The following is a 26,263-nucleotide window of genomic DNA, read 5'->3' as shown; positions in this document are numbered from 1 at the left end:
CACCATTTACCACCACTCTCTGGGCTCGGCCATCCAACCAGTTTTCCACCCAGGAGAGTGTGCGCCTGTCCAGGCCAGAGGCTGACAGTTTCTCAAGCAGAATGCTGCAAGAAACTGTGTCAAAGGCTTTGCTGAAGTCCAGGAAGACCACATCCACAGCCTTTCCCTCATTCAGCAGCCGAGTCACTTTGTCATAGCAGGCGATCAGGTTAGTTTGGCAAGACCTGCCTCTTGTGAACCCATGTTGACTGGGCCTGATCACCCGGTTCTCTTGCATGTGCTTCATGATAGCACTCAAGATCACCTGTTCCATGACTTTCCCTGGCACTGAGGTCAGACTGAGAGGCCTGTAGTTCCCTGGGTCCTCCCTGCGACCCTTCTTGTAGATGGGCACAACATCAGCCAACCTCCAGTCCAGTGGGACTTCCCCAGTCTTCCAGGACTGTTGGAAGATGATGGAAAGGGGTTTGGCCAGCACATCCGCCAGCTCCTTCAATACCCTTGGATGAAACCCATCCAGCCCCATAGACTTGTGGGTGTCTAGCTGGGCTAGCAAGGCTCTGACCACCTCCTCTTGGATCATGGGAGCCTCATTTTGCTCCTCTGGCTCCTGGGTTTGTACACAGACAGAACAACTTTCTTTACAATTAAAGACTGAGGCAAAGAAGGTATTAAGTACCTCAGCCTTTTCCTCATCCCCTGTCGCTGTTGTTCCTTCTGTGTCCAATAGGGACTGTATGGTCTCCCTAGTCCTCCTTTTAGTTTTTATATATTTATAGAAAGATTTTTTGTTATCTTTCACAGACTTGGCCAATCTGATTTCTAGTTGAGCCTTAGCCCTTGTGATTTTTTCTCTACACAATCTCACTTCCCTCCTGTAGTCCACCCAAGAGGCCTGTCCCCTCTTCCAGAGCCCATGAACATTTCTCTTCTTCTTGATATCACTCAAGATCTCTCTGTTCAACCAAGCTGGCTTTCTCCCCTGCTGGCTTCTTTTCTGGAACATGGGGATGGCTTTCTCCTGAGCTGCTAGGATTTCCTTTTTGAAGAGCTCCCAGCCCTCATGGGCTCCCTTGCCCTTAAGTACCGTCTCCCATGAGACTTTGCCAACCAGCCTTCTGAAGAGTCCAAAGTCTGCCCTCCGGAACTTAAGTGCTACTGTCCTGCTAACCACCCTCTTCACTTCACCTAGAACAGGAAACCCTATCATCTCATGATCGCTTTGTCCTAGGCATCCTCCTACTGCCACATCCCCCACAAGGCCTTCTCTGTTCACAAACAGCAGGTCCAGGAGGGCACCTTCCCTTGTTGGTTCATTCACCAGCTGTGCAAGGAAGTTGTCTTCCACGCACTCCAGGAACCTCCTAGACTGCTTCCTTTCTGCTCTATTGTACTTCCAGCAGATATCAGGAAGATTGAAGTCTCCCACAAGGTCAAGAGGCATTGATCTAGAGATTAACCCCAGCTGTTTTTAGAAGAGCTCATCAGCTGCTTCTCCTTGGCTGGGTGGTCTGTAACAGACTCCAATCACAAAATCTACCTTCTTATGGGCTCCTCTGATTTTAACCCACAGGCACTCAATCTCCTCGTCGCCACAATCCATCTCAATGGTGTCCAAGTCCTCCCTTACAAAGAGGGCTACCCCACCTCCTCTCCTACCCTTCCTATCCCGCCTGAAGAGTTTGTACCCCACCATAGCTGCACTCTAGTTATATGAGTCATCCCACCACGTTTCCGTGATGGCAACGACATGATGGTCTTCTGCATCCTATGGCCTCTAGAACCTCCCCTCTGCCAAGTAAGTTCAGTTTATGCCAGGGAAGGATCAGCCTCTCTTGGTCCTCAGAGGTTCTATGGGACCCAGTCATACTACAATCAGTTTGTCTAACAAGTAAATAGAACATGCTTCTTGTAATAACAGCCTCCTGATGAAAGGAACAACAACAACAAAGTAACAATAACCAGAAAAACTGAGACAGACCCAAGGATGAAATACCTGAACTAGTGCTTATTATGAAGAATTCAGCAACCTAATTACCTCAACACCAGAGAAAGGTGATGGGGCAAAACTTAACACCAATCAACAATCAGCAACTGTGTTGTATGCCTACCTTGTACTGGCCTTTATCCTCCTACCAGATAGGCTTCTGCTTAGAACATATGCCAGCACTGGCATGCACAGAATCATTTAGGTTGGAAAAGAACCTTAACATTGAGAGCAACCATAAACCGAACACTGTGAAGTTCACCACTAAACCATACCCCTAAGCACCACAACTACACATCTTTTAAATACCTCCTAGTCCAATAGTCATAACTGGGCAAAAAAAAAAAAAATCTAAAGAACAGATTTACTAGATGCATGAAGAATGATAACGTGTTACTGAAGACCCAATATAAATTCTGAGAAGGGCAGTCATACTTCAAACACGACAATTATTTGTAGGCATAGGACACTAAGAGTACATCAAGATTTTAAAAAAAAGTCTATTGACATTCATCTCCAAAGTTTTCAAAACCCTCCAAGCAGCAGACATGATGTCCCTGCATAAATAAGTAACTGGTTAAAAGACAGAAGTAAATGGTTAGTTTTCACAGCAGAAAGTCACAAACAGGAATGTCCCAGAATTACCTTCACTTTTCCACCCAAAGAGATTATCAAATAAAGTGACAACCCACTGTCAGTACCATCTAGTATGAGCAGCAAAGATCAAGGAAACATCAGAGGAACTTCAAAACGTCGATGTATCAAGGTGGTAAAATTGAAGATGATTACCAAACTTGAGTAAATATCAAGCTAAAGAGTGGAGAAAGCAAATCTTCAAGTTATATAGACAGTAATGGGCTCTGAACTGACTTATTACTCTGGTTTTCTCTTGAGGTTCACAGTCCTGTGAAAGGATGACCTCCATAAAGAACATGCCAAATGGTTTGACTTTTTAAAGGAAAATCTTCCCTGCATTGGTCCCTGTTTTGTCAACACAAATTCACACTAATGTGACCTCGAGTATGTGTAGTTCTAGTTTTCCACCTCAAGAAGGAAGCAGAACTAAGAAAACATGAGAAAAGAGAGAAGATTGATCAATTTCATAAACAGTTTCTTTATAAGGAATGTATGTATGAACTCTTCAGCTTGGGGAATATAAGATATAGCCAATGGAAGATAGGTCAAGTCTTCAGAAAAAAAAAAAAAAAAATTGGAAAAATTCCAAAACCACATGAACAAGAAACACCTTTACCATTCCTTGCTTTCCTTAAATTATGGTTTCATGTGGTACTTCCACTGCGCTTCTTGTTTCAGGACAAACAGAAAAGTGATATACGACAAAATAACTAGGGGATACCAGAGATCCACTGAAGTTTTATTTTAATTCAAAATCACACATCCACACAAAATCAACAATAATTTATAGTAGAATAATCTACTAAATCAATTTTATAAACTAAAAAACCTTTTTTTCCTTCCCAAGGATTAAGACAAGTGTCACTGAAGCTTGGAAGATATTTCAGGAACATCATTATGTATATTTTTTCCCTCAGCAGTGCACCACTGGCTGCAGACAAGAGTTACTACACTCGACAGACTTGTTCTGCTCTAGTACAGATGTTCTTATTTGGTGATGCAGAGACAGATTACTATGACCCCCATTCGATACGGTCTGGACTATACTTTGTTTGAAATAGTCTTCAGCATTACTTTGTAGAACCCATTCTAAACAGAACACAGGAGGAAAGGAAAATACTCACAAAGAACACAAGAACAGAGAGCTTATTATAGCCTCTACACTCCAACTGGGATTGTACTATAGCACAAACAGTAAACTTTGGACAGTATATGCTACTAACAGTTTGCACCGGCCTGTACATTTGTAGCTACATTTTTTTCCACTTGTCTGTGAACTATGTGTTTAAAATTCAAATACAATACAGTGACTTGTGAGTTGTTAATGTTCATTATCCTGTAACACTTAGTTTTTACTATGCTAAATAAGCAATAATACCTGGATAGGAATAAATATGGAAAGGGGAACAGAGAAAAACAGAAGAGGAAAATGTAATTAAAACCCCTACGTTACAGTGTTGCTACAATACCTAAAAAAATTGGGATAGATTGAGGTCAGATGTTAAGATACTTGTGGCCAGAATGAGTTTTGGATGTGCTTCTAAAAAAGAACAACTAAGTCCTTCCAAATGGCTACTGATTAGTATGTGAAAGTGTGATAAGAAGAAGACTTCTTGACTTGTCAATATTGCCAGCGACTGACGCCTGTATACACCCCTTTTCCCCAAGCACCATGAGATGGGATATCTAGCAGCAGTACTTATAGAAAGAAACAGATGAGATTAGACACTCGGAAGAAGACATCACACAAGTTTCCTGGACCAAAAGATAGAAAGTATAATTTGCCTTGGTGAGCATGTTGGTGGTGTAATGCAAATCAGTTGTGAAGACACTCCATACAAAAATAAACAGCTGAGAAAAAATATCCGTGGAGACAGATTAATTTGTCAAAGTTGCTTTAATGGCACTGACAATAACTAAAAGGAAAGGTTTAGAAGCAAAGAGAGAGGATGGTCCAGGAACAATAAAAAATTGAAGTAGGAACCAGAATCACAGGTAAATCCACAATCACTGCATTATTCAGCTGGTAGCACAGCAAATTTTAAACAAGAGTTTAGCAGAGTTAGCATTAGAGCCCTGATACAGAGCAGTCTAAGGCAGCAGTAGATCCTATTTTTCTTCCCCCTCATCAGATGGCTAACACCAGAATGACCTGCATCTGAACTACAGGTCACGAAGCAGTAGCCATTTGATAATCCTCCCCCCATACTCAGATTAGGGGCCTTAGTAGCTACACTGAGGTGAAGTCAGATCTTTACATTTAACTGGGTCTTACTGTGGTACACCTTCTGTTCTGTGAGCCAAATTGACAGCTGCAATCACAAGCTGTAGTCCTTTAAAGCAGTCTTCTATTATATACATCACATACAGCAGCAGTATTAGTTTCTTGTTAATCAAAAGATGTCCTGTAGCATTGCACCGGTAGTATTTATCCTGGCATTATAAAATTGTGTAGTACTTATGGAATGGAAAATAAAACTTTAAGTGATGTGCAAAGCTTTTTGACAGCAGTTATAAAAAGTAGGAGCATATTCAACCCTAGATTAATTATGCTGCCCTCTGACCTATTAGTGGCTCAGCAGACTAGGAATGCACTAAACTAAAGAGAGTTTATAAAGCAGTGGAATCACGATGGTAAGAACTATTATTCATATGTAAGATTTTAACTAGCCTTTAATTAAGATGATTTGAAGAAGCTGGAAACTGTGGAATGATAAATATAAATACTTATAATCTGGAAATTAAGCATTCTTAAAACCAGTCAGTAGCATTCTAGAACAAAACACATTGCAAAACAACAATTTTTTCCACCAAACATCTCTAAACCTGTATAATCAACACCCAGGTGCCACAAAAGCCAAGATGCCACATAACTGGAAAGCAGAATCCTACCAAGTTATAGAGAAATTGAAAGCTGAGGAACATAGTGAAAGAGGTCACAAAGTCAGTGAGCTTTCCTTTACCAACAGACTTTAAGAAAAAAAAAAAATCGCATCCAGTGACATTTACACACATCTCACTCCTACAATACTACATATGCTGCTATGGAGATGCAAGCTTGGATGGACATGGATAAACAAACACAGTCAAAAGCAGCAGCTGAGACCCCAGAAGAAATTTGCAAAGAATAAAACAATTTATCTAAGGAGTTAATCTAGCTTCTCAAGACGCCACACAGGAACCTGGTCTGTGCCAGAAGTGTAAACAGAAAGATGACAACCTGACCGATAGGTCTTTGATCTGCAGTCACATGCTGGTAACCACAGCGCATAAAAAAGGAATTCTATCTCTACCACTCAATACTTTTCTGTAGATCTAGAATCTCCTACTCATCACAATATATTTTCTTCCTTATATGCTCAAACAGATAAGCCACTACCATCCACCTTCCCCTCCCTGTTCTCTCCTTCCTTTTTCCTGGCTTCTCTATGTCTTTAGAGGATGGAAGGATAAAGTTGTATATTAGCAGAGAGAGAGAAAGAAGGAAAAAAAAAAAGGATCACATAATGCTACACCCTCAAACAAGGTGGTGAGGGGTTTTTTTTGTTTTGTTTTTTTTTGGTTTTTTTTGTTTCTTTGGTTTTTTTTTTTAAATGTATGGTGCTAAATTCACAATGCTACCCTGTTTTTCAGAAGTTAATACTAGACATGCCACTCTCACAAATTCAGTTTTGTTCCAACCTACCTTATCAAAGTCCCCTCCAAGCACATGGAAGAGGGCAAAGTTCAAGAATAACAAAAGACAGTGGTCCTAAGTGAGATAAAGAATTTTAAGTCAGTGAAGTCTATAAAGCCCTAGTTGACATCTACACTTTACATAAACACATTGAACTCTAAAGGTTAGAATAACAACCTTGTTTGAAACTGTGATGCTTCAGTCATATTCAAGAAGGGATCCATTGTAACTGCCTATTCAAGACATCCATATAATACAGCTAAAACATAAATAGGGCAAGGATGGATAAGGTGAAGAGCTACTGATTTGTCCCGTTTTAGCTGTAGGCAGTTCAAGCCCAATTACTTGGCAACAGCTGGAATACAGCTCCTCAACAGCATACACTGATCTGAAATTGACGATCATGACACATTCCTATTACTATTTCCCTTGCACAACTACTAGTAGTTACTATCATAGCAAGACATTTCAGAAGCCTCAAGTGACAAAAAACCAACCCAGACTAACCTAAACCAGAAAGGCAGTTCACTGCTCCATCACACAAGTTTCACTACAAAGCAGAACAAGTGGAAAAAATGTTACTGTGTATTCTTGCTCTCCTCACCAATATTGTTAAGGATGCTGTTCAGTCAACTTAGTTTCCAGCTCACTTGGAACCCCCCAAAAACTGTTGCTAAAATATACAGTTACAAAAATCAAAGGCCTTGTTCTCTTCTGTAAAGCTACTTATACTTGACTCTGGAGAAAAAGCAGGTATGTAGTAAACCTGATTAGGAAACTGATCCAAGATAAACTAGATCTGATCTTTCCTATTCTTCCTCCTGCCACTTTTCCCCTCCTGTTTTCCATGTTAGTGTTAAGCTAGATTAGTTTTACAGTCTAGTTTGTTGAACTGCTTAACAAATGAATGCTCATACCAGTCGACATAAATCATGAAGGCAGGTACAATGAGTACAGAAAGCAAACCAATAAAATTGTGTTACACATCAACAAAATAATCCCTGAAAGTTACCAACCTCAAGCATTAGTAGAGTTACTGGAACCCAAATCAAGGGAAGAGCTGAGACCAAGTTGCAGTGACAATACCCCACATTTTTGGTTTACACAAGTTCCATCTTAAGAAACTCTTAGTGCCCACAGTGCAGGAAAACTATCACGAGTTTAAACTTCTCAGCTCACTATCAACCACATAAAAAGTTAACAGCTACCATATGAAAACATACATTAAGAAAGTTTAAGCTATGCCTAAACGTATTGACAGAGTGTATGGTAGTTTCCAAAACACTTAAAAATCAAACACCTTCCATATACCTGTATCTAGACACAAGAAGCATCAAAAACAATCACACGTTTTATCAACACTATTGAAGAGATGTACATCCACTCGCGTGATCTGCAGCACATTTCTGCATAGAATTCAAAGTTTTGCTTGTACCCCACACAGTCCATAGGTTAGTCTGTGTAGCAGCTACAGTTTTGTCATTCATAAAACTATGCTCCATACATCCTTACAACTGCAGATCCACAAGAGATCAGTGAACTAGTACTGCATCTACCGCTAGACACACAGGAATCCCTTCCTCCTCTCCTTTAAACTAAGATGCTGGGTGTCATAATTGACTTTTCTTGTACTGTTTTCCCAGGTAAAAATTTCTGTTGAGTCAAACACAAGATATCCCTTCAAAAACACATAATGACAGCATCAGACAATTACTTCTTTCTGAGAGAAAAGCTGATGAGTTGAAACGGATTGTGAGAAGATACAGAAAATAAGCTGATTTAACACTACATATTTGAAACAAAGATAGTCCAACACAAGCAAAACAAACCCCATGTGTTTTCTCTTATTTCACTCTAAGGACAGTTAATGCGATTTGTACACTGTAGCAACTTCCAATGGCATATATATGCACACTGACCATTTTTAAACTCTTTGTAAATCCACTTAGTTCAGGGAAATGGTACATTTAGGGCTGCATTCCATTCCTGACAGTTGACAGTGCCATAGGCAGCTAAAACAAACCAATGGCTTATTTCTTCTACTGCCCATCCTGCTTGTGTCATGCAGTCCCATCCTCATCCTTCTGCTGGCACAAGCACCTATGATTTTTTTTTTTTTTCCTACAAGCCCCTAACTCCTCAGCAGACAGCTGACCAGCTACTGAGTTAAAGCATGTCAGAAAGGTCCAGTGAGTGCCAGCCCAAGCACACGAGTAGCAGGAGCACGCAATCAGGACTGATTTCTCCATTCTGGTAAGAGGTCCGTGACACTTGATGACACAAGATGGCACTTCATTGTATACTCAGATGTGGCTTCATAACAAGTGTTCAACGCTACTGCTGACTTGAACATCTGCCTCTGTAATACTAGTTTGAGCTATTCCCTGACATGATACCATCTCACCACACTGCCTGTGAACCTGTGTTGTGATTGTGATCTAGGTTTAATTCCTGTTCTCCTTCCAACATTTGCAGTAACACTGAGATTATTTCCCTGATCTGTTTTACACTGGAATTACACCAAGAGTTTCATATCACGTCACAGCTCAAAGCATGAGAGATCCACACGAACACCTTACGATAGTATTACTGCCCGTCATATTGGATGATGGCACTACGGCCACAGCAAGCTTGTCTGCTGTTCAAAGAAGCTAGAGTGCCAAGGAAGCACAACAGTTCAGGGCAGGTATCAGTTTGAAATCATTCTTACATACAGTCTCTTAGTGGCTTGACAGGTAAAAGAACATCAAGCAATCAAAAAACAACCACTAGCAGACAGACAAGAATATTACAGATGCATTCTAAAATAACGTGTTCTGCCACTGCTGCTGTGGTAACTACAGAAAATAACCTAAAACAATACCTGCAGCATTACAAAAAAGGGACACTAGCCTGCTGCAAAGTACTTACAGCCACAGTGAAAGTAAGAACAATTGGACGTATTGTGGGATTAAATGCATGAAGTAGTTAATGCAGGAGTGTTGCAAGTGTGGGGATAATAACAAATGCAGTAGCCACAAATCTTTTTCTTTTTTTTTTTTTTTGGGGGGGGAGGGGGCGGGGGAGGTGAATACTCTTCCTGGAAAGCACACTTGAGGCACAACTTATTCAAAAACAGTAAGCTGGAGCAGAAGTTCAAATATTTTTCAAAAAAAAATTCAAAATCTAGATCCATCAAAACAGTTAGATACACCACTGTATCCTAGTTTAAGAGGGCAAAAAGTCTGAAAAAAATGTAACAGTAAAGGAGTATTTGTACACTAGATTCATAAAACATACAAAAATGCATTTTTACTTTGATCAAATTTCAGCTTTCATAAAAGGCAATACCAAGGCTATTTCCTGTCAGATGTGTGCCCTTGAGCTGCAGCAGAGGAACATTAAAATTTCTGCCTTTCATAGAATCATAGAATCACCAGGTTGGTAAAGACCTCTTGGATCACTGAGTTCCCTCTCCTTCCAAATAACAATGTATTTATTGTTTAAAAAGTTGTTGAGATAATATCTTAAACTTTCATTTTCGCAACAAAAGATTATTCAGAATCTTTTATATTTTCACAACACAAGGCCCTAGCAAGATTTCAACTTCCATGACTGCAGTTACCTGGCACTTCCCATTAAAACCCTCAAATTAGTGCCCTAAACTTTATCCATAGGATGCTGTGGTAACTTTAGTAAAAAACACCACCTCATGCTGAAGCTTTTTCCTGCACCCAGCAATTACAAAAGCCTCTCCTCTGTCCCTATTCACAAAAGTTATGGGGACTCAATGTAATTGCCAACACTCTACCTGTAAAGTTCAAACAAAATCACTAAGTGTGATCAATAATTGTTTGAAATAAACTGCTTAAATCCTGTTTCTTAAGGCTGACCACAATATGAATCTAGACTTCTACAGTTCCATACTCCCAAAGCCTCTCAATCCAATGGAATGCATTTAATCAATTCATATTACAAAGTTTCAATCAAAGAGCACCAAAGAGCAATTTTTAACTATTTGGATATTTGCTTCTATAAAATACCTTGCAATTTAAACCACCATGGAACTCAGCTGCTGGCTAAGTTAGGTACTTGAATTCTGAGCCTTCTGGCACTTTTCCATAAACACAGAACTTAAAATTACAGTATTTTCTTTGCCAGTTATGTCACAAAGACTGTATGTAGGACAACACTTACAACTGAGTGGTGCTGTACGCAGTACTTGGTTAGCACATATCACGCATGCTGCAAGAACTCTGACAGAACTAAGATCTTCAGGTGCCTTCTAAGAGCATTTACTTTTGAACTCTGACAGAGCCATGCAAGAATTAGGCACATCCATAAGCACAAGTCTAGGCATCTTAGGAATGTTGGTGTTCAATGTAACACAAAAGATTACCGTCTGCACAGCCATTTTGTCCTGAACACCTACTTAGAATTTCTGTGAAAATATTCCATTAATTTACAATGTGAAGTCTTTTGTATACAAGTATGTTTAGATATTGAAAAAGAGAATTGTCAGTAACATCAGTTAAATATCATCACTGTTTTTCTTTCCAGTTATTTAAATGCTTCAGCGTTTTGATCTGAGGCTTTAATGAGGCTTCAATTCCATAGGCCACAAGTTAGCACAACAGGCCACCAAACCCAAAGTTTTCAATGTTAAAGCCCATGCAAATATTCAAGTCTGCAACCAGATTAATACAAACCAACCATTCATCAACCGAGCCCTTTGAGCAGAGGTCCCTAACCACCACTGCCACTCAAGCAAACAGTGCGCTGCAGGCAACTAAGTATTATTTCTGTCACTCTGTTGTGGATATGAACAATCTGTTGACTATGAGCCTCAAGCTGGGTAATCACTGTCTTGGAGGTATTATGTCTGATTCAATTTACCATTTCCATAAAGTGGATGAGGAAGCCTTTACAGGTAAGGGATTTCAAAATGCTCAAGTGATTATACTAGAGAAATGCAAACATCCAATCTAGTATCAATACTCTGAGTGATACAAGACATGAAAACAAAGTTTTTCATCCCAAGGATTTAGCAGAAACAGTATAACTTATTTGAGGAGTCTGTAGTTCTTGCTTCACTCTCTGAACATAAACCTTGACAAATGACAGTTTACAGAACCGTATCACCTTTCAATATTTTGTTTAATTAAAAAAATGCTAAGGCAGAATGATCCCAGTTTTTTGTTTGTGGTGGTTTTTGGTTTGTTTTAGGATTGACAGTAACCTAGTTCAAGAATTGGGGGGTGTTACTACTTTACCACATTGTTTCCTTCACTTTGCTACAAACATATGATTTTTGACAAGAGCAGAGGAAGAAAAAATAAGTTATGCCAAATCTATCATATTCCCCATTTCTCCCTTCACCAGGCTGCTGTTTCAGCCCTCAACTGGACAATCATTCAGACCTTCTAGTTAATACTAAGTTTTTTAGACTCCTCATATAATTTTTACTTTGGAAGTAGGAGGTTATTTTACTGAGTTAAGCTACAGAATTTCAAAGGAGTAAAGAAAGAAAAACACCTCATCCAAAGTACTCTACCTCCATTATCCTCACTTTCTTGCCACTTTGTTTACACTTTCTCTCAGATAAGGGCTGCTCAACAGGCATGCCAAGTAACAGTTTTTAACCAAGATAGCTCTTGATTAACCATTAAACCGTAACCAATGTCTTTCCTCCTTAGCAGCTTCTAATCATATAATTTGGGGCTCCTTTCCATTAACTGAGTTTTGCATCACGACATGCAAAGAAGTCATATCCTTTTATTCCAAGAAAAACTTGGCATGAAGCACCACCACAGTGTAATCAGTGTAAAATGTAATTACCTACATTATGGTTTTACACTTTGCAATCCTCAGGGAAAGAGCAACCCCCAAAAAACCAACCTTGCAGAAGCCCAGGACCTAGCGTATTGTGGAATTTTGTCTTAAAGATCATTCATTACATTTCTTTGCAGTCCTTGTCTGTCTTGGTCACACTGTGCAATTGTATCCCCTGAATACATCTGACACACACCATTGCCACCTGTAAGCCCCTGCAGCCACCAAATGCCAGGCAGACTTTCGGGATTTTAGTTTAAATTTAGAACTGAAATTCCATTAAGTAAGAGGTAACCAGAGAAATGACCACTTGTACATTGTAAGACAAAGATATCAGTCCTTCAGATTTAACAGTTTATCACAGCCCCTATGTCAATGAACTAGCTCTCCCTACATGCTCTAGTTAAACTGCGTTCCTTCCACAGGAAACTTTATATAATGTGTTAATGTATGAAAATAAGTAAATATTGTTTTCCTAAATATTTTAACTTGAAGAATTAAAAAGACAGTGTAAGCACGCACAGTTGTCGTAATATATATGTACGTGCTACAGAACGATAGAATAGTTTGGGTTGGAGGGGACCATAAAGATCATCTAGTTCCAATGCCCCTGCCCCAGACAGGGACATCCCGCCAGATCAGGCTGCTCAAGGCCCCAGGTGATTAAAAGGCGATTAAAAGTGTTATCGGGGCAATGCAACAAGAACAAGATGCACGAAGAAGCTACCAGTCTACTGACAATATGTAAAAACACCCCGCAAACCCAGACAAAGCTAAACGCCTGTAGTGATGAGCATACCTACTTGTTGTGAGCGTACTTCTCACTTTGATCTCGTCTCAAGCACAGGCAGAAACACTGAATGAATTGCTGCTTCCCTTCCCGTTACATCTAGATGCGTTTCCACCGCTCAGCCATCGGGGAGGATCAGCACTGACACTAGCATAACTACTTGAAGATCAAGGATTTTGCCTTATTTCCCTAAGAAGCTAAACGCCTCTGGAAACAACACAAATAAGCAGTTCCTGGCATCAAAGTCTCCTCACACACACACGCACAGACACACACCCCAAAACAAACCCCCTCCGGCGGTCCCCGCCGCGGCCGCACACGTCACCAACGCCAGCGCTGGCAGCGGGCAGCGCGCCCGCCCGCCGGGGCGCGAGGGCGGCGGCAGGAGCCGTTACCGCCGCGGAGCGCGAACCCGCCCGCCGACCGCGCGCGGGGGGCACGTGACCCGCACGGCGCGAGAGCCACCGGGGCAGCCCCGGGAGCACGACCCGGGGGGGGATGGGGGGGGGGGGGGGGAACGCGAGGGGAGAACTGCCGTCGCCATGACAACTTCCACGGGAAGGGGGGGGGGGGGAAGAGGAGGGAGGGAAAACTTCAAATCCCAACCGTCAGTGCAGGAGCGGCTCCTCTTAAAGGCGCACGCACACGCACACACAGGCGGGCTCTCTCCCTCCCTCCCTACCCCCTCCGCCCCCCAGGCGATGGAGGCGGAGAGGAGGGGGGCAGCCACCGGCGCTCACCGCGAGGAGCCGAGACAAAAGGACCCGAGCCCAGAAAGGGTCTCGGCCGGCGACGAAGGGAGGGACCGAGCGGCCCCGGCCGAAGCCGCGGCAGCCGCCGCCCGGAGGCGGCTCGGGACCTCCGCTCTTCCCACGGAGCCCCGTCTCCCGCTCCACCCTCCGAGGAAGCCGCCGGAGCCGCTTCTCCGCTCCCGCCGCTCGCCTCGGCGACTGCGCTGCCCCCCTCCCCCGCCCCGGCCGGGACGCGCCTCTTACCCACGCAGTGCATGAGCCGGTGCCGCCACGAGTCGAGTTCTCGGCGGACTCCCCTGCGCTCCGCCGTGCAGCGGGGGCTCCGGCACTGCGAGGCGGCGGCGGGAGGAGCGGGAGCCGCGGCGGCCATTCTGTCTGTTCCCTTTTCCATCTGCCTCTGACCTCACGCCCGCTCATTTACATACGAGCGCGCGCGCCACCCAGAAGAGCCGCGCGCTCCCCCGGCTCCTCTCCCCCACCCCCAACCCCATCCCGCCTCCCCCCGAGCGCGCGTGGGGCTGGGCGGCAGCAGAGCACGCCGGGAGTTGTAGTTCCCGGGGGGAGGGAGGGAGGGGCGCCCCCTCCCCGGGGCGGTGCGGGCGGCTGCTCCGCGCTGCGGGAGCCCCCACGCTGCCGGGAGACCCGCACTGCCCGCATCATCTCTGTTGTGGGTGAAGAGGATTTCGAAAACGGGCGCAGTTAGATCCGGCCCACGTTTCCCCGCAGCGTGTCCCACCTCCCCGCTCGCTCCCCGCCAGCTCGAGGGTGGCTCAGAGCCCGGCCTGCCCGGCCAAATTCGCTCCGAAGGGACATCGTCAAACTTCTCTGAACTGCTGCTCGGTTCACCAGGCTGTTCTCAACGGCTTCGCCTTCAGCCTGCTCTTTATGAGGCTCTTGATCTCAGAGTGCGATGGGTAGCTGAGATGGGAGACAGCATCAGACAGCCTGAGAGAGTTGGACAGGCTGAGAGAGCTGGGATTGTTCAGCCTGGAGAAGAGAAGGCTTAGAGGAGATCTTATAGTGACCTTCCATCCCTTGAAGGGGCTACAAGAAAGCTGGGAACAGACCATTTACAAAGGCTTGTAGTGATAGAACTGGGGGCAATGGGTATAAACTGGAAAGGGACAGATTTAGACTAGGCATAAGGAGGAAATTCTTCACCATGAGAGTGGTGAGGCACTGGAACAGGTTGGCAAGGGAGGCTGTGGCTGCCCCATCCCTGGAGGTGTTTAAGGCCAGGTTGGATGGGGCCTTAGGCAGCCTGATCTAGTGGGATGCCCCTGCCCATGGCAGGGGGTTGGAACTAGATGATCTTTAAGGTCTCTTCCTACCCAAATTGTTCTTTGATTCTATGAAAATCATTTCCACTCCACCTTTGGAAAAGCCTACCATGGAAACTAGAAGCATGGAAACAAGTTGTTCTGGTTCAGCGTCTGGGAGCATGCCTGAGAAAGCTTGCTATCAACCTCCCAATGACTTAAGAACTACAGTCAGATTAAGGTAACTGCAAGAAGTTTACACACAAATGTCAGGTTAAATTACTTGGAGCATTTGACAAGTGCTTGGACAGTCAGTTTTGCTGCTCTGCACGGGTAGTCACCCTAATGTTGTACCTCCGGACTCCAACATAAGACAACATCCCTCCACATTGGTTTAGTGTTACAGTTGCTACCCGTACCTCCCAAGAAAGCAATTGGCAGTCTTGAATTCCCCAGACAGAAAATCAAGATCTTGCAATCTTCTGAGATCCTGGTGCGTCTCTGAGTGCCTCCTACGCAGTCCCCTTCTCAGAATAGTCTTTGTGTGCAGCATTACTTCAGCAAGAAACAGCATTTGCCTGTTTGCAGATAGAAAGCAGGATTTAATAAGGCCATATAAAAGACAAGACAGCAAAAAAGAAATTCTTTTTGCCATAAGATGGGCTTAAAAAAATAAAAATACTGTCATGCATTTGCTTCTCCTGAAAACCTTGCATGGTGGATATTTCCTTCTCTAATTCTTCAAGATATTCCATTCTGTAGGTGAATGGTGTACTTGGGGATTGTTTGTAGAGCATAGCTATGAAGATCAATTCTGCTTCCACTGGAGTGAACAAAACTTTGGTAAGAGATGGCAGGTCACGTCTTTTTAATTTGGTAAAACAATTTCATAAAAATAAACTTTGTCACTTCTGTAAAATGGCTAATTGAGATTAACTAATTCAACATACAGGAGTTCTAAGCACTATTCCTTTAACTGAATCCCTGAGGTTATCTGACAGGAATCAGTTTTGTAGGGACACAAATATTCTGTAGACACTAGGTTTTGAACTACTCCCTCTCGAGATATTTTATTCTTCCAAACTTAAAACTGAATCAGAAACCCAAGGACACTGCTTCACCAGACCATCAGTGGTGGTGTTTTTACATTAGCTGTTTTTCTTCTCTATGAAAATGACTTTCCAGCTAAGTGGTCACTTTGTATGTGGATTTGTACTTGGTTTTATATAAGTGTTTCCACCACTTTTCCGTAAGTGTTTTTCTGAACAAAGGGTAGGTCAAATCTCTGAAGGGTGGTCGAGGGCAAAAGCTGGAGCAGTGAGAGATAATTTTGATTTAGTTAATTTTAGCTGCCTATTCTACCTAATTTTTATGGGATCAGAGAGTCAGTTACTTAGAAATGGCTCTGGAGGCAAAGTCCAGTACAATTTTGTTTGAAGCTACAGGACTTATTACTGCTGTGCTTTCTGTATGTTTCATCTCATGATAATTTGGGGGTAAAGAGAAACTAAAATAGTTACAGATGCTTATGGTTTGATACCACATCCCCATCAAAATCTGACATTTTGTATTAATTTCTTTGAAAACACATTGGGGAGATTTTACTACCTTATTGAAACATTGCAAAATTGTTCATCACCAAAACCTCTTAATAATTAATCCCCAAAGGTGAAATTCACTCCTGTACAGACTGCTTTGCATGTCTCATTGTCACATAAGTATTGCTTTGTGAAAACTGGAGGTAAGGATGAAGTGTAATTAAAACAGTCTAACTTGAACAGTCAAAACCTTGTAGTAAACCTTTTGCAGAATGCAATTTGTAATTGTGGAAATTAACAGTGTTCTTGGTAAAACAGAGAGTTAAATGATGAGTTCTGTGATAGCTTTGTGCATGAATATTGCAGAGAATCACTCCTACTTGAAATATATATCGCAGCAGAAAATGGAAGGTTAAAAAACCCCAACCAACCAAAACCAAACACTAAAACCACTAGAGGAGATTTCACCATGAACATGATCACGATCGTTTAGATACAGGATCTAGACAAATTGAATAAGAGTGTTTTATCAGTGTGAATATTAGATTGCCAATATATGACTAAAGTGCAATATCCATTTTCTATCAGTTTACCACACTGTAAAGAATTCAGAGATGCTCATAAGAAATAACACTTTCTTTTGCAGTATCAAATGTAGGAAAAGCATAATTTTTAAGCAAACAACTATATAGGGTATTTTTCTTTTTTTATTCTAATTTACCATTGTTTTCCCTCACTGATCATTGAGTACTTAATCTTAAAAAATGCTAAGGGACTTGGCAAGTAGCTTCCATGGAAGCACCTCTGAGAGTCAAACCCTCCAGTTCTTTTCAGCAACCTGAAAGCATATGGTTTTATTCATGCTTTGAAGGCAGAATCCCCACACCTACAGGCACATTCATACAAAGTATTTAAGTTGCTCTAGAGTTGCCTGCATAAAGTGAAGTTTGAATCCAGGAGCTGGAAAAGTACATCTATTTAAAAGCAACAGGACTTTTCAGGCATAATCTTATCCTTAGATTCAGTCTGTGACAAGTGGGACAGCCAGCACAAGTAGGAGTTCAGTGTGAGTGTAGCAAGATGCGCAATCTCATCAGCTAGAATGCCATGAATTTCAGAGATTTAAGTTAATACACTGCAGTGTAAAATGCTGTGGCTGAATAGGTTGGCAACCTCCAAAAGAGAGGTGAACACAGACAGATGGGGAACAATAGTTATTTTGCCACTGCAGCTGGATTTATATGGTTTGAAGGTTTATATGGTTACTACTCCACCCACTATTTCACACACTGCTAGCAGATACCTCCTCTATTCCAGGTTTGATACATAGCCTATTCTTTTTCCTCCAGTAGAGGAGGAAGATAGCCTCGGGCAGAAGCAGCTGTAGTTCAGTGCGGTAAGAGTGCAGTGAGAGGGGGGCCATTCCATTACCTACCGCTTCCCTGCCTGTGGTGGCAAGCAGCACAGCCCAAGTGAGAAGATTATGTCTAAGCTAATAGTTTGGACTTTGAATTCTCATAACAACCACCAATCAGTGTGAAGTTACACAAAAGTATCTTTAAAAACAGAATTGTTTTAAAAAATGGCTAAAATCCTTCACCATTAGTGGCAGGTATCTGGTATAGGGACTCTGTGGACCTTGAAACTTAAACGCAAAATATTTCCTTGCATTGTCATCAGTTCTAGTAAGGAAAATTAAAAGCCTTGTACTCAAACAAGAACAATTGGAGAAGTTTCCATTTCATGCCCAGGTGAAAGAGTGATCTTTTTAACAGGGCAGAAAGTCAGGCAACTTCAGGTCTGCTCATTGGCTTTTGGATTGCCCTGAAGAATTAAGACTCACGAGCATTCCAGGCCTTTTTTCTCCCTGTGCTCTTATGAAATTAAAAATATTTTAAAAATTATGATGTTTGAAGAGGCAATAATTTAACACCAAATGAAGGAAAGAAAAGGCACTTGTTTATGCAGTGACTGCGTATTTCAGTAATATATGGAATGAAAAGTACTGCTTTCTCTTAATTACAGGATCTGCTTTTGTGAATCTCATCAGCGTTAGTTGATGTCACTGTCTTTCAGCGTATGTGCACCACTGTATCTATGCACAGGTTGATAGAAATTCACCTTGGCTGGCTTTCTAAGTGCACAATAACATTTTTTAGCCAAAACCTGCTCATTGAATCTCTACCTAGAGAAAAGTACCAGGAAATTCATGAAGTGAAGAAGGTTTCCTGAAGTAGAAAGGCAACAGTAAGCCCATCAAGTCAGCACTGTATCTGTGTCCCTGTTATTGACCTAATTCTAAGTACATGAAACATGATTATTGCAGGGAGATGACCATTTTCCGTAAACATCTCTATCACTTGTATAGGAAGTTAAAAAATGGGAAAATGCTTCATATCATGTTCTAACAGTAGTGCTCTTAAAGCTGTAAGGATCTAAATAGATAAAACAAAGTTTGTATCCGAATGGATGTTCTCTTATCAAACCATCTAATTAACTTAGTGAATAGCAGCCACACTTTCAAGAACAGCAGTATTCTTTATGTCCTGTCTACTTTAACTATACTAGCTGATTTAATTGAGATGTTACTTTCATGTATCAAACTGTCCTTATTTAGGGCAAACAAGCATTACAATAAAACTCAGCAGTAAATGTTTATAAAATAGATGCACTCTGTTTTACTTGGGTGACTAGAACATGAATAGATCTTTCAGTTTATACCATTTTAGAATACACAGTGAAATGTTCACTGGTTATTTTCAGTTCTTTATTTATAACTAACTCCTTAAAGACTAAAGATCTGGTGATACTCTGTCCAAAGGGCCATGGTCTCATCACACATGTTCTGCTATGCAAGAGCAATATGTATGAAGGCCACATTACATTTAGACAAACCCACAGAGCTAGAAAAAAAAACCATACAATTTTATGGTGATCTCAGGACATTTCATCAGAGTGGAATCCAAAATGTTACTCTACAGTATCACGTCTCAAAGGAGAGCTACATTTCAGGGCACAGTAAGAGAAAAAAAATAGGGCTTTAAACAATACGGGCTTCTAAGGAGAAATCAAATGATAATATACAAACTACATGAAAGACTCTGAGTTTAGTTTATGAAACAATTAGAATACTTTGCAACTAGGAATATAACAACTTCTGTACAGTACTAATTTAAAACATTTATTATTCTTAAAATGTTCTCATGAGGATGAGGTATCCTATGTTTCAGTACTAGCCTGGCAGAAAAAGGTGTGTAAGTAAAAGGACTCGAAATGCCAAAAAATAACAAATTAGGCTTCTATAGATTAGACTGCTGTTTTAACATGTCATTATTTGACTATTAAAATTGAATTTAGAGGGAAGGTAAAATCCAATATATACTCCTAAGTGATGTCTCCATAGCACTATCTATCAAATATGGCTGTATTTTCCTTCAATTTAAACTGTTATCCTATGTTCCACAGAGCTGAGTAATGTCACTCACTCTCTGTAAAGCTTCCCAAGTGGCCAAGTAATTTAAGTATGCCATCACCAGAGCAAGTCTGCAGCTGAAAATATACTGCTATTAAACCCAGAGAGAATAGATCACTAATTGCAGCTTAATATTAGACACAGACATGAAATACTGAGCCAGCCATCAGAGCATGCACTGGTAGTCCAAACTTACATTATTATTGAAAAGACAAAGAACTGTTTACTGACTTCATGAGTGACTTTTACAGTTACGTTAGCTAACTACTTGCTGGAGGTAAGTCACACAAGGACTACTGTTTCTGCTGCAGACTATAGGTTAATTGCCATTTAAGCTGAGGAGGAAGCTTTTCCCTCAGTATTACTCCTCCTTGTGTGGAATGTCACACTGAGTGTGTTTCCCTGTGTGACAGTAGTTCCACCATAGTGTGCAACAAGATACAGCACACGTGGAGCATCAGAGGATATGGTTCCTTCTCCCAGAAGGACTGCAATCCAGATAGAGAGGGGGAGTATCTCACCTGATTCACAAGCTGGCTGCTCCAATAGAGGAACCAGGAGTGTCTGGTACCACCTCCTAGGTCTCTATCATCTACCCAGTAGTGGATGTGTGTGTGATTCTGGGAGGAGGAATGAATATGCCTGTAACATGTTTTTGGTTTTACTCCAGAAATTAATGTTTTGGAGACCTTTGCAACTGTTTTTAGCTGTGGCTTTCTGTATAGGCTGAAAATTTTACAGCCAACCTAACCTAATAGGAGGTGGTAGGAAACAAGACTGGCTCATTGGTCACTTGGGTAAAGCAGTTTATTTCCTGCAACATCGCTTGCAGAGTTATTGCCTCTTGCAACAGAGCTCTTCATGGTTTGATTTAGAACAACTGTTTTTATTACATCTATAAGATTCATCTTATCAATTTTATGTATAACCTTTCTTTTAGCTGAATTGTCTGTGGTTTAGGTTATATTATCTTCTGAATCACCCACTCAGCTCCATTCTCCCTGCTTTCACACTAGTTTAATCTCTTCCATTTTCAAGCTAAACATTTTGAATTGAAAAAAAGTAGAAGAAAAAGGAAGGAGGACTATATTGTGGATTAAATTCACCAACTGTTTAGCAGCATAAATGGAGAGCAAGGTGATTTCTCAGACCCCAAATTATTTGAAAATACGGACCTGGTTGTTCTTGAAATGCAACCATTTCATTAGCTAGATCGGTGCTGTAGGGTTTTGTTTGATGTGGCCTTATATTTCTTCACATAACTACATACATCAGATGTTTGCTGTTTTTTCTGCTGGTTTTCAATAGCTTTTCTTATGCTAGTACTGCAAAAGGACTAAAAATAACATTTCTGTTTTGCAAAGGCAGTTAATTCAACATAACCAGGGTATTTTCTCATTATGCCTTTTTTTTCATATGTAGATATTAAAATCAAACACATGGAATGATTTTTTTTTGTTCATGTTATTTCTCCCGTAGCTTTTTTACAATTTGATCTTACGATTTTCTTATATTGTCTGACCATTTTCACATTAATTTTTAGATGCTATTAGGATAATTCAAACAAACTAATGGAACAATTATAGATTCACACTATGTATTACTTTTTGGTCTACATGAAGTAGTCCCATCAGCTAATAAAAAAATGAAGTCACAGTAGGCTGAATATGACAGACTGAACAATTCCTCATTGGGTTCCTGCTGAGAAAAGCGAACGGCAGAATAGATCTACTGCAGATTACCATAAGAAAAAGAATAACATTGCTGTTGTCCTTTCCCATAATTTAGTCATTCCTGGAAATGCCTTTTTCATTCTAACTATTCATGGATTCGGATGCAAACAGAATTAATCTTTTTCTTCTCTGTCTTAAGCAAGTCCACTTCCTTTAAAAACCCATTCACAGAATCACAGAATCACCAGGTTGGAAAAGACCCACAGGATCGTTGAGTCCAACCTTCATTTGTTGCTTCCCTTTCCTCTTCTTGATTGCAGTTTAAGTTCCTACCATTTGCCTTGAAGGATATTTTCACAGCTATATATCTATAGTCCCTGGCAGTGCTTCCCCACAGCACAGGGCAAGATGGCTGAGACCCTGGTGTGGATCTAAAAGTGGTGAGAGTACTTCAGAGCAATGCTGGGATCCTGTTCCTTCAAGTTTGGGCACAGTGCCACAGTAATTCAGATATATTCCTTCTCCATCCAGTCTCTCTATTAGATTACTTTTCCATTGTGCAATTTTTCTTGCCTTTCTGCCTAAGGTTGTATGCTTGCTAAGGATACCTTCAATCCTTTCATCCAGGTCATTGATAAAGATATTGAACAGGACTGGACCCAGCACTGAGCCCTGGGGAACCCCACTTGTGACCGGCCTCCAGCTGAATTTAACTTCCTTGACCACCACTCTTTGGGTCTGGCCATCCAGCCAGATTTTAACCAAGCAGAGGGTGCGCCTGTCCAGGCCAGCAGTAGCCAGTCACTCAAGCAGAATACTGTGAGAAATGGTGTCAAAGATTTTATTAAAGTCCAGGTACACTATATCCACAGCCTTTCCCTCATCCATCATGCGGGTCATGTTGTCATAGAAGGAGATCGGGTTAGTTTGGCGGGACCTGCCTTTCATAAACCCATGCTGAGTGGGCCCTTATCACCCCATAGTCCTGTGTGTGCTGTGAGATGGCACCCAAGGTGACCTGCTCCATGACCTTCCCTGGCACCAAGATCAGGCTGACAGGCCTGTAGTTCCCTGGATCCTATCTCTGGCCATTCTTGTAAATGGGTGTAGTGTCTGCCAGCCTCCAGTCCAATGGAACTTCCCCAGTCAGGCAGGACTGCGGGTAGACGGTGGAAAGGGGTCTTGCAAGCACGTCCGCAAGCTCCCTTAATACCCTTGGGCCATCCGGCCCCACAGACTTATGAATGTCTGATTGGCCGAGCAGGTCTCTAACCATTTCCTCATGGGTCACGGGTGCTTTGTTCTGCTCTTCTTCCCTGTCTACTGGCTTGTGAGGTTGAGTACCCAGGGAACATCTTACCTTATCATAAAGACTGAGGCAAAGAAGGCATTAAGTACCTCAGCCTTATCCTCATCCTTTGTGATTTCTTTCAAAAGGGAGCTGAGAGGCTTTTGTCTTCACTGATTCTGCAAGTCTTGGGCTTAAAGAAAGAACAGAATTTTTAATGCAAGTGTGAAAGCTGGCAATGTTTTGTTCTTTAAGGTAGGGACTCTGGCCTGGACAGGCGCACACTCTCCTGGGTGGAAAACTGGTTGGATGGCCGGGCCCAGAGAGTGGTGGGAAATGGTGTGAAATCCAGCTGGAGGCCAGTGACAAGTGGGGTTCCCCAGGGCTCAGTGCTGGGTCCAGCCCTGTTCAATGTCTTCATCAATGACCTGGATGAAGGCATCGAATGCACCCTTAGCAAGTTTGCGGACGACACTAAGCTGGGTGGAAGTGTCGATCTGCTGGAGGGTCGGGAGGCTCTGCAAAGGGATCTGAACAGGCTGGACCGCTGGGCAGAGTCCAATGGCATGAGGTTTAACAAGGCCAAATGCCAGGTCCTGCACTTGGGGCACAACAACCCTATGCAGTGCTACAGACTGGGAGAAGTCTGTCTAGAAAGCTGCCTGGAGGAGAGGGACCTGGGGGTGTTGGTTGACAGCCGACTGAATATGAGCCAGCAGTGTGCCCAGGTGGCCAAGAAGGCCAATGGCATCTTGGCTTGTATCAGAAACGGCGTGACCAGCAGGTCCAGGGAGGTTATCCTCCCTCTGTACTCGGCACTGGTGAGACCGCTCCTCGAATCCTGTGTTCAGTTCTGGGCCCCTCACCACAAGAAGGATGTTGAGGCTCTGGAGAGAGTCCAGAGAAGAGCAACAAAGCTGGTGAAGGGGCTGGAGAACAGGCCTTATGAGGAGCGGCTGAGAGAGCTGGGGTTGTTTAGCCTGGAGAAGAGGAGGCTGAGGGGTGACCTCATTGCTCTCTACAACTACCTGAAAGGACGTTGTAGAGAGGAGGGTGCTGGCCTCTTCTCCCAAGTGACAGGGGACAGGACAAGAGGGAATGGCCTCAAGCTCCACCAGGGGAGGTTTAGGCTAGACGTTAGGAAAAAATTCTTTACAGAAAGGGTCATTGGGCACTGGAACAGGCTGCCCAGGGAGGTGGTTGAGTCACCTTCCCTGGAGGTGTTTAAGGCACGGGTGGACGAGGTGCTGAGGGATATGGTTTAGTGTTTGGTAGGAACGGTTGGACTCGGTGATCCGGTGGGTCTCTTCCAACCTGGTTATTCTGTGATTCTGTGATTCTGTGACTCTATTGTAACTGTGGTGTTTTACTTTAAAAAAAACCCAAAACCATAGACTTCACAAATATTGTTTTGTACCAATACTTCATCAGATTTTATTGACAAGGTTTCATAACAAGTACTTTTCATACCCTTGTAATCAGCCCTCATGATTTAGATTATGTCTCATATCCTGAGGTTTTTAAGCATTCTCACAATCACCTTTTCTCAACATTTATCAACCAGGTGATTCTACCAGTTGTTCAGACTGGAGAGTGAAAAGAGGTACTAGGAATGTCTTAACCCAAGAGCATTGGTTGCTGATGATTCAAGTAGGCTCTAATCTTTTATCATTATTTCTACAGGATTATGAACCTGCAATAGATTTATCAACCAAGCTCATTGTAGAAAGTACATAAGCTCTTAAAATCAAAAGCAATTTTGATCTAGATTTTGGTCTTCTTTAAAATTTTATTTATTTTGAAGATAGTAAATCCCTAGGGATGCTTTCTCCAGTCTTCTGGTTCAAAATTGCTATAAGAGGTCATACGCTTTCCCTAGTAATTCAGCTATTTCAATCTGGAATTCTTTTAGAACTCAAGTGAATACTCAAGTCTCGGTGATTTATTATTAGTGTTTATTTTAGAAACTTGTTCCATAGCTCTTGCATAGTCACTGATTTTAGACATCTCATCTGCCAAGTTCCCTCCTCTCAGCAATAAGGGGTTTAGCATAAGGCTTTCCCTAGCTTCTCCCACCTCCAACACTGATGCAAAGAGCTCATTGAGCTCCTCAGCAATGGCCTTATCCCCTGTTAGTGCTCCTTTTATAGATGGAGCTTTACATCTAAAATAAATCTCATCTCCATTTTCACGTTAACCTTATATAACTTTTTTACTTGATTATTAGCAACAAGTTATTTGACATAGCATATCCTCACTGCTAGGATCAATATTTCTTATCAGTGAAAATACTATATTTTAAAACATCTTGCATTTCATTTGAAGAAAAGGAAAGGATAGGAAGAACATACTAGTTGGAATATAAATAATGTCTAAATGACAGAATTTTCACTGTGCTTTCAAGGATATTAGGATTTTTATTAGCTTTACCAGGTGTGGCCTATAAGACAGGAGCTTGATCTGCTGCTGAGGAGTTGCTGTGTACCTCTGTGTATGTAGCTAGACAGGAGCTTGTGCATACGTGAAAAAAGATCTCCCCAAAACTGCCTAATGAGCTAAAACAAAATTTCACCTGTCAGGTAAAAAGTGGTCAAGTTCAGTACAACTTTCTCTGATGCGCAAGTAACTTTGTGTGTGTAGTGATAAGTATGTGTACAAATTCACCAGCACAAAAATCCCTGCTTTCTGGTATTCTAGCGCTTATCATGTTTCCCCTATAACAGCCGTCATGTTTTCATCCTGGTTACCACCATCATCCCCACAAAGGGTCCTTGGCTAGATATGTCAAAGCTTCAACAAGGTTTGCACACTCCAGGACTGGAAGAGTTGTGCAAGTACTAACTAAGACTCTTCTCCCTTTATTTCCCTATGCAGGCGATCAGTTGGTGAAATGTAGGGGAACCTGATAAAAGCGTTATCTGTCAAACAGTTAATTGTGTCCAGTAACAAGTTTCTTGCCTCTGTGCAGTTACAAAACATTTCTCAAATTTAACCAAACATGCCAATTCTAATCTTGTTGTAACTTGTTTCTGCAGAGCTGAATGCAGTGACAGCGCTCTCTTTTTTCTTTGATGCACGCTCTCCTGTTATTCTCAGCTGCTCAAAGCATTTGGTTAAAACTACCATACTTTCCCTTGTTAAAGATACCTAAGAGCGCTCTGCATAATGTTTAAACAGCTCCATGTGCACCCAATTATGAAAGCAATTAATTTAGTCAAAGACTAGATTAACTGCCATCTGTGTCCTGATTGTTGGTTAAATTTGAGTACTTCTGATCAAAATTGTCATAAACAAAGTCTTATATAGCATGTGACCCAGTAACAAATCGATGCTGCCCAAGGACGTCTTGACATGAAGGGAGTTCAACGTTAAGTGTTAAAT

The 26,263-nt window shown here is 41.9% G+C and overlaps 1 protein-coding gene across 8 annotated transcripts in view; it reads right to left on the bottom strand.

Moving 5' to 3' along the window:
* LCORL (ligand dependent nuclear receptor corepressor like) overlaps positions 1–14,109 on the bottom strand; it is an 82,053-nt gene extending 67,944 nt beyond the window's left edge. For 7 of the 8 annotated variants that reach the window (XM_069856261.1, XM_069856264.1, XM_069856262.1 and 4 more), the window contains exon 1: positions 13,896–14,109. In XM_069856261.1, coding sequence (XP_069712362.1) covers positions 13,896–14,043 — 148 coding nt within the window. In that variant the 5' untranslated portion in view covers positions 14,044–14,109. The remainder of the gene's footprint in view (positions 1–13,895) is intronic. The other variant, XM_069856267.1, reaches the window with a different exon arrangement.
* Positions 14,110–26,263: the final 12,154 nt, after the last annotated feature.

This window comes from Phaenicophaeus curvirostris, chromosome 4, assembly GCF_032191515.1.
Source record: "Phaenicophaeus curvirostris isolate KB17595 chromosome 4, BPBGC_Pcur_1.0, whole genome shotgun sequence".
Classification (NCBI taxonomy): Eukaryota; Metazoa; Chordata; class Aves; order Cuculiformes; family Cuculidae; genus Phaenicophaeus; species Phaenicophaeus curvirostris.
This window is presented reverse-complemented; position numbering and strand designations above follow the sequence as displayed.